Consider the following 8,864-nt stretch of genomic DNA (forward strand, 5'->3'; position numbering starts at 1 on the left):
CTTTGTTGGCAAAGTAATGTCTCTGCTTTTCAATATGCCATCTAGGTTGGTCATAGCTTTCCTTCCAAGGAATAAGCATCTTTTAATTTCATGGCTGCAGTCACCATATGCAGTGATTTTGGAGCCCAAAAAAACCAAAGTCTGACATTGTTTCCACTGCTTCTCTATCTATTTCCCATGAAGTGATGGGACCAGATGCCATGATCTTAGTTTTCTGAATGTTAAGCTTTAAGCCAACTTTTTCACTCTCCACTTTCACTTTCATCAAGAAGCTCTTTAGTTCCTCTTCACTTTCTGCCATAAGGGTGGTGTTATTTGCATATCTGAAGTTATTGATATTTCTCCCGGCAAACTTGATTCCATCTTGTGCTTCTTCCAGCCTAGCATTTCTCATGATGTACTCTGCATAGAAGTTAAATAAGCAGGGTGACAATATACAGCCTTGACGTACTCCTTTTCCTATTTGGAACCAGTCTTTTGTTCCATGTCCAGTTCTAATTGTTGCTTCCTGACTGGAGAATGAAATGGCAGTCCACTCCAGTGTTCTTGCCTGGAGAATCCCAGGGATGGGGGAGCCTGATGGGCTGCCGTCTATGAGGTCGCACAGAGTCGGACACAACTGAAGCGACTTAGCAGCAGCAGCAGCAGCAGACCTGTTCTACCTATGCCCCATTCTATCAATTAGGACACTAAATTTAGAACAGATTAATTTCTTGAGACTTCTCCAAGAATAGTAAATAGTGATTCAAAGTTATATTTGTCTGATTCCAAGCTCACTTATTTTCCTCGGCTGCTGCTGCTTCTAAGTTGCTTCTGCTGCTGCTAAGTCGCTTCAGTCATGTCCGACTCTGTGCAACCCCAGAGACGGCAGCCCACCAGGCTCCCCTGTCCCTGGGATTCTCCAGGCAAGAACACTGGAGTGGGTTGCCATTTCCTTCTCCAATGCATGAAAGTGAAAAGTGAAAGTGAAGTCGCTCAGTAGTGTCCGACTCTTCACAACCCCATGGACTGCAGCCCACAAGGCTCCTCTGTCCACGGGATTTTCCAGGCAAGAGTACTGGAGTGGGGTGCCATTGCCTACTCCGTATTTGCCTCTACTCATTGCAAATGATTTGTTTCTCCACGTGCGTGCATGCTAAGTCGTATACGTGTTTTTGTATCATCTGTAAAAATAAGTGTATTCTACTATTATACTCTAATGAGATAGCCTTCAGCAGAATGCTGTGTAGCTTTTAAAACAGTAAATCTATGTCCTTACAGCTTCAGAAGAAGCCTTTGTAATATAAATTGAATAAATTTATAGTCATATGATTATTACTGAAAAATATTAATAATGTATATAAAAGATGGTAAGAGAATTCAGAAATTACAAAACAACATCATGGATTTACATTCATTTTTAAGTATATTTATAAAGTAGTTGCATATATTTAAACAATAAATTTTAATGGACTGAGCCTCTTTATGAGATTCTCAGGTACTATTGCTAAATTTGTTTTAAGATCTTTTAGTAGATAGTTTTATGTTTATTAGAGACCACAATGGTTGCCCAAATTAGCTGCATCAGGCAGTTTGTTAGGCATTCAAATGTATAGAGGTAACATTAAACCTTCTGAATCAGAATTACTAAGTGTGAGGTTTAGGTACCTGTTTTATCAAGCTCTCCAGGTGATCCATACCTCTGCTAAAGTTTGCAAACCTTTGAACTAGGAAGAAAATCCCCACAGTTTACCAACTCACTCCCCCTCTGTGTGAAAAGTTTCAAGTCCCAGGTGACAGAGAAGGAGAGAAAACGAAATAGTCTCATTATTCAGTTCAGGCTTCCATTACAAAAGATGGGGAAAAAAAGATCCCAAAAGCAACAGAAACCTTGGGTTCTCAAGGGAAACAACATGTTTTAAAAGATGTCATTGTAGATGAGAAAGGTCAAAAATTTTTGATCAACTTTCATAACTACCCATGCACCAATAGTGGCTGTGGTAAGTTTTGCAATCTTGAATGAGGAAAGAGAAAAATGTTTTATGGAAATTGACAGAACATTATATTCTTCAAATTGAATTTAAAAAAGCAAGACTATTCATTCTAACAAGGAAAATGAGCTGTTAACAAAGGTCATAGATTTACTTCACATGAATATATTATAAAATGAGCAATTTAAGAAAAGTCAATCAATTAAGAAAGGGTAATATTTTATATGTTTATATAAACATTTAGTAAAGTGATTGCACTATACCATGTGTAGTACTTATACTGTACTATAACAGGAGAGTAACTGTACTATAGTGATATCATAGTCTCTGAGATCACCATGAAAGACAAAGCCTTGAACAGATAAATGTTCGGTGTAATTTTGGCTTTTTTCCCAATGTTTCTGCGTGTCTTCCATAAATACTCAGAGATTTTAGATGTAAGACAGTGGTATGAATTGCAAAGGAAAAGGTTTGGTGCCTAGATTCAATTCTGTCACTTAAGTATTCTGATTCTTATTTTTTTCTTTTAAAAATAGAGATTAAAATGCTTAGGCCATAGAAGATAAAAAAATAAAACTTGAGGCATATTTTATGACAAACTCTAGCATGGTGTCTGTCTCATGAAAATGAATGCTCAAAATTTTTCAGTTTATTTCCCAGACTGTTGATAATCACTGGTGGAAATTTGGCAGACTAAAATACTTTATGTACCAATATCAAGATTAAGTATGGATAATGATGTCATTTATTATTTTATTAGTTCAAAGAAAAGAGAGACCAAAAAACAGGCAGCAACTGCCTCTCCAATGCAGAAAGGGAGAAACTATTGAAACCGTAGCCTTTACTCTTTAATTCTTTCTGTTTTCTATTAGCTGTTAGAGGCTTTAATAAAAATGGAGTAAGAGGGTGATATTCTAGATTAACTTTGCAATTCACATGTATAGAGAAAGAGAAAGACTTTTAATTTGGCAGCCAAAACAAAAGTTTAAAAATTTAAATTTAATGTAAAATTGTAAATCTAATACTACTGACCCCTGCTGGTAGAAGGAGGGGGGCAGATGTTGAGTTCATTCTTCACGGAGGAGGTTGATTTCCAAGAACCTGAATTAATGGGACACACACACACACAAAAATTTCTGGTGAGATTTCACATCTGTTAATCATATCTAATTTGCTAATCATATCTAAGAGAATCTTATTTAGATCATCACCCCACCCCCATTTCTCATCAGTCTGAGAGGCTTTTGTTAGTTCAATAGCTTTTCTCATTTACTTTCTTTTTCTCTTCTCTAATGTCAAACTTTCCTGTTCATAGTTCAGATTTATTCTGTCTCCCTCATGTCTCCTCTGACACCTCTTTTCCTCCTGCCCTCAATCTTGCACATGGTTCAGAATAAAACTCAAAGAGATTGTTTCATTCAGCAGTTTTTCATTTTATTTTTTTCCCCCAGCTGCTGCCTAGAATTCAAAGGCAGAGAAAAAAATTAAGGAATATGAGAGGCTCATGACTAAGTGACTGGTCAGTTCTCATATACTGAGGTATATTTTAATGAATGGAGACCTTTTGTTTATCTCCATCCTGCAAAGCCCAAAACACTACACAATGGCCTAAAACTTGATTTATTTCTTTTCTGAATTGTAGATCACTTTATACCTTTTTAGAGTGTCTTTCTGAAGTTGTATATTGGGTTTTTGAAAGTTTTCCTTCCACATTGAAAGCCACCTCAGAGCAATCACTCTTTCTTCCTCTTCTTTGCAAATGCCTTTGCATGTAGTTAATAGTCAATACATACTTAATGACTTTAGCTGAAGACAATGTGAAGAGAAATGAAGTGAAATTTCAGAGAGAAAACTGTTAGGTACCAGAAGAAGCCCTAGACAGATTAAACACTAAATTTGATAGTGAAATGTAAGTAATTCCTTTGTAAAAGCTTTTTTGTTCTTGATTTCAAGACGTGTTTATTAAATAAAATGTTAGCTGGAAAGGCAGTAACACTGCATAATTTGGTTGTTGGCCTCACAATTATAAGAATTTTCTCTTCATTAGAATGGCTTGCCAGGGAAGAACCTTAGATATCATCCCATCCAACCACAATTCCTCTAAAGGGCCCTTCAGAATACTAAAATAGAGCAATATAATCTATCCAATTTTGTGAAACCTTTAATTAAGAACTGATCACTTAATTTCTGTTCTTGACTTAAAGCAAAGGAACAAGTTTCACTTTGTGGAAATGGAATAGTGTTTTTAGTGGCGGAAATGCAACCATTTTTCTGTGATAGGACCAGTGACTCTGATCACATTTGCACTCAGGTTTACTTTTGTTTTCCATAAGCTCCCTGCACACAAGATATATATATCTCCACCTTTGAGTCCCCAACATCTAGGGCAGAGCTGATGAATGACAGGTACTCAAAAATTAATTGTTGAAAGAAGCATTGATGAATAAATGAATATTTTAACATCTCTCTACTGCATTTCCTCCATCCTTTTTATCTTCCAGCTGCCAACACAATTGGTACCTTCAAAATGGTTATGGCAAATGTAACCACAATGAGCGGATTCCTCCTCATGGTGTTTTCCAACAACCGTGAGCTGCAGATCTTACACGCATTGCTTTTCTTGTTAATATACTTGTTAACCTTAGCAGAAAACCTCCTGATTATCGCCATCACAACTCTGGACCGACATCTCCAAATCCCAATGTATTACTTCTTGAAACACCTTTCACTCCTGGACCTCTCCTTCATTTCTGTCACAGTCCCCCAGTCCATTGAAAACTCACTGACAGGCAATGGCTATATTGCCCACGGTCAGTGCATGCTTCAGGTTTTCTTCTTCACATCTTTGGCTTGGGTTGAGGTGGCCATTCTCACAGTGATGTCTTACGATCGCTATGCCGCCATTTGCCTCCCACTGCACTACGAAGTCATTATGGATCCCAGAGCCTGTAAGCGGGCTATGATAGCTGTATGGCTGAGTGGTGGCATCTCTGGAATCTTGTATACAGCTGCCACATTCTCCATCACATTCTGTAGGGCCAAAGTAATCCACCAGTTCTTCTGTGATATCCCCCAGTTGCTGAAGCTCTCCTGCTCCAGTGATTACCTAGGAGTGATTGGAGTGGCCGCTTTCATGACTGTGCTGGCGTTCATGTGCTTCGTCTCCATTGTTCTTTCCTATGCGCACATCTTTTCCACGGTTCTAAGAATACCCTCTGCTGAAGGCCGCTCCAAGGCCTTCTCTACCTGCCTACCCCACCTCTTTGTTGTATCATTTTTTCTTTCCACCGGCATTTTTGAGTTCCTAAAACCAACTTCAGATTCTCCAACTGCTTCTGACATGATCATATCTATCTTTTATACAGTAGTGCCCCCAACGCTGAACCCTATGATCTACAGCTTGAGGAATGAAGCCATGAAGGGAGCTTTAAGAAAGTTACTGTTGGGTGGTGAATTCACCAGGAAAAAAACATTTTTGTCCTGCTGTCAATGGCTGTCCAATATTACACACAAGGAGCATATTTAATAACTGGAATCCATCATATATAAATGGTAAACACTGCCAAAGAGTCACACACAACTGAGCAACTGAGCATGCATGTAATATGTATATAGTAATGTTGAGGAAAAACAACACTTTTTTTTCCCGTTGCTAAGCCAAATACTATAACCATAATCATAATGAAAATGCTTCATTTGACATCTTCACTTTTTTAGACACTGAAACAAGACATTTTGTTATTCTTTTAAATTAAGAGAAAATAAACAATTATATATAATATTTTAGTGTTGGTCCACTACTTTCCTTTTCCTCCCAATACATATAGACATGCAGACACAAACACATATCAGGTCATACCAACAAACATAGCACTTATGGAAAAACAGCATAGACAAAATAATAGTAAAAAACAGTGACAATTTATCCACAATTCCACTCACCAATTGTTTAATTCCAAATGTCCACTTAAATTTTTGTCTTTTAAATGCCAAGTTTACATGCTGATACAAACACATACAATTATTATGCATACTTAAGTAGTTTCACTAATATAATTTTCTTGAATACTTAGAATTCAATGGAATTCATATCATAATGCATTTAATCAATCACCTATTTTATACATATATATTTTTCCAGTTATTCATTCATGCTAGAAATTGTATTTATACTCTTCATAATTCCATGGAATGGGATTGTTGAGTCAAAGCATGTGAAATGTTAAGCTGCTTTGAGTATGTGACTGTATTATTTTCTAAAAATGTTAAATTATTTTATGTGGCTATTAGGAATGTGTGGCCATGTCAGTTCTACATGTCTCCCGTGATTTATGAATTCATACAACAAACATGCAGAGAGATTCTATTAGGTGGCTGAAATCATAACAGGTGCTTGGAACATAAAAGTATATAAAATACACACACATTGGGTAGTGTAGAGATTTTTAATCTTTATAGCTGTAATATTTTAACTTTAATTATTTTTAATGTGATAGATGAAGATGTTAAATGTATTACAATTTTTATTTTGCTCTCATATTATTCATTTTCATTTTAAATATTTTTATTCTTTATCCATTATGTAAAAAGTTTAATAAATCTTAGAAGTCTGTGTTTTATAACAGCAAAAACCAGTTTTCAGCCCCTCTTCAACTTTATTATTTTAGTTTTCTTTACTATGCAATATCATATAGTTTGATATGAGTTTCTAAAGGTTGTAGCAAGAAAGCTTAACCAGTCTAAATTACCAGGGATAGTCTTAAATGACTAATAATTAAATATTTTTTGTTAGTTAGACTCTTCAATCCATCTGCAATAATGTGTAATTTATATTTTTTATGCTACACACCAACTAAATATGTTAATTTATGAAATATTTCTTTTATTGACCTATTATTTAATGAGCCTACTGAATTATAAAATATGTCCATTTTTATCTTCATTTCTATGCTTTCAAATTTTTATTGATCTATGTTTATGTATTTAAGTTAGTTAAGTAATATTGTATTTTTTTTACTGTAGTGATTTAGGTAGAGGACTATTCTTTGATTTACAAAGTATTTTTATTGTCTTGTATTCTTATTTTGAACCTCTTCATTCAGTTCAGTAAACACTGCATTTGTTCCTGAGAGCATTCAATCATTCAAAATTTACAAATTAACTTGGGATATGTACTCTGTTATATAGTTTCTTTCAACCAAAAAACACTAAAATGTTTTACACTAAATAATATTTTGCTAATTCTCTTTATGAAAGTAGCTCACACTTCTCAATAGCTTTTTTCTATGATTTTACATTTGTGTGGTTACTATAAACCTGATTCAATTTCTATTTGTGTTAAACACTCACTGTAGGTACGAAGCATCTTTGAACAATGCCATAAATTGTAGGAATTCCCACACTACTCTTACCACTATCTCCCAAGGCAGAAAACAAAACCTCACTTTCTTGGTATTTATTTCAGCTAGAATGTAGACATAGGACCTTGGTTCTGAGATTAGATACTTCAGCCTGAGATTTTAACTAAAAAAATAAAAATGTGAGAAGCAGGAATTATGTGGCATCCATTTCTAAAGAAGTTAGTGGTCCAGGCGTTCAGTTTTGGGGAGTGGAAGCAGTAGAGTCTGTAACCCTGTTCCCCATATCCATGGTAGGAAATGCAGAGTCTGTCCAGCAGTGTCAGCAGGGTATTCCCTTCTAGGACAGTGTCATTGTCCTGAGCTCATATCTTCCAAGCTTGATTATCAGACCTTCCAAGAGACTGTGTGGTACAGCTAGATACAGTTAGGATTGGTTCTGTGTGCTGCTACTAAGAAATTTGAGAACTATAACTGTTAAGAATACTACACTGATTCTTATATCCTGAACTTAAACCTAGCCACTTTATTAATTTCTAATAACTCTATCAGTAATTGATTTCTGTGAAGGTCAGACTCTTACCCTCCCAGAGATACTAGGAGATCAGAAAGGTTTCTTTCTTGACATTTATATTTCAAAATGATGGCTCCCATCCCTGAGAAAGACATTCTTGGCTTGTAAAACTGACACAAAAGGATGTTCCCTGGTGGCCTAGTGGTTAAGAGTCCAGGCTTTCACTGCTGCAGCCCTGGGTTCAATCCCTGGTCAGAGAACTGAGAACCTAATGATGCTGATAAAAGGGGAAAAAAGGATAAGAAGCTTTAAAAAGATTTTTTTTACATATTTGAATTTTTATTTTTATTTATTTATTTTACTTTACAATATTTAATTGGTTTTGCCGTACATCAACATGAATCTACCACAGGTATACACATGTTCCCCATCCTGAACCCCCCTCCGTCCTCCCTCCCCGTACCATCCCTCTGGGTCATCTCAGTGCACCAGATTTATATCTTTTTAAAAGGGGACAGAAAAAGAGTTTACAATTTCAAATTTTCTAAAGACAGGAGCCTAGAGTGAGGAAGAAGCCAGTGGGTTGATTGATCAGTCATTTGATGGTGACATGGCCTTTCAATTACCACTGTTAACCCAAAATGCAAAACAACAGTTACTACATGAACTGGGAAATACAGAACTTTGTACCATCTACAGCAGTGATGCGCAGAGAGGGTGATTTTGTCTGTAGGAACATTTGGCAATGTCTGGAGGTATCTTTAGTTGTCACAGTTGCTTGGGAGGATGTTCTTAACATTTAGCAGGTAGAGGCCAGTGGTGCTGCTAAACATCCTACAATGTACAAAACTCCAGGCATAAAGAATTATCCAGCCCCAAATGTCAATGCAACTGCCTCTGAGAAATCCTGATCTAGATGCACTGTGGCTTAAGGAAGCTACTGCATGACAAGCTAAATATGTTTGAACAATTTTTTTCTCCAAGTAAGTACATTACAGCCAAATATAGAAGTAAGAATAAGTT

The 8,864-nt window shown here is 36.1% G+C and overlaps 1 protein-coding gene across 1 annotated transcript; it reads left to right on the forward strand.

Annotated features, from left to right (window-relative positions):
• The first annotated feature begins 4,497 nt into the window (after positions 1-4,497).
• On the forward strand, positions 4,498-5,496 carry LOC128055572 (olfactory receptor 14J1-like). Its single transcript, XM_052648181.1, has one exon. The coding sequence runs from the start codon at positions 4,498-4,500 to the stop codon at positions 5,494-5,496; it is 999 nt and encodes a 332-aa protein (XP_052504141.1).
• The last annotated feature ends 3,368 nt before the right edge of the window (positions 5,497-8,864 follow it).

Source organism: Budorcas taxicolor, chromosome 11 (assembly GCF_023091745.1).
Source record: "Budorcas taxicolor isolate Tak-1 chromosome 11, Takin1.1, whole genome shotgun sequence".
Taxonomy (NCBI): Eukaryota; Metazoa; Chordata; class Mammalia; order Artiodactyla; family Bovidae; genus Budorcas; species Budorcas taxicolor.

Coding starts and splice junctions, on each gene's coding strand:
- LOC128055572 (XM_052648181.1), top strand. CDS start 4,498: ATGGTTATGGCAAATGTAACCACAATGAGCGGATTCCTCCTCATGGTG.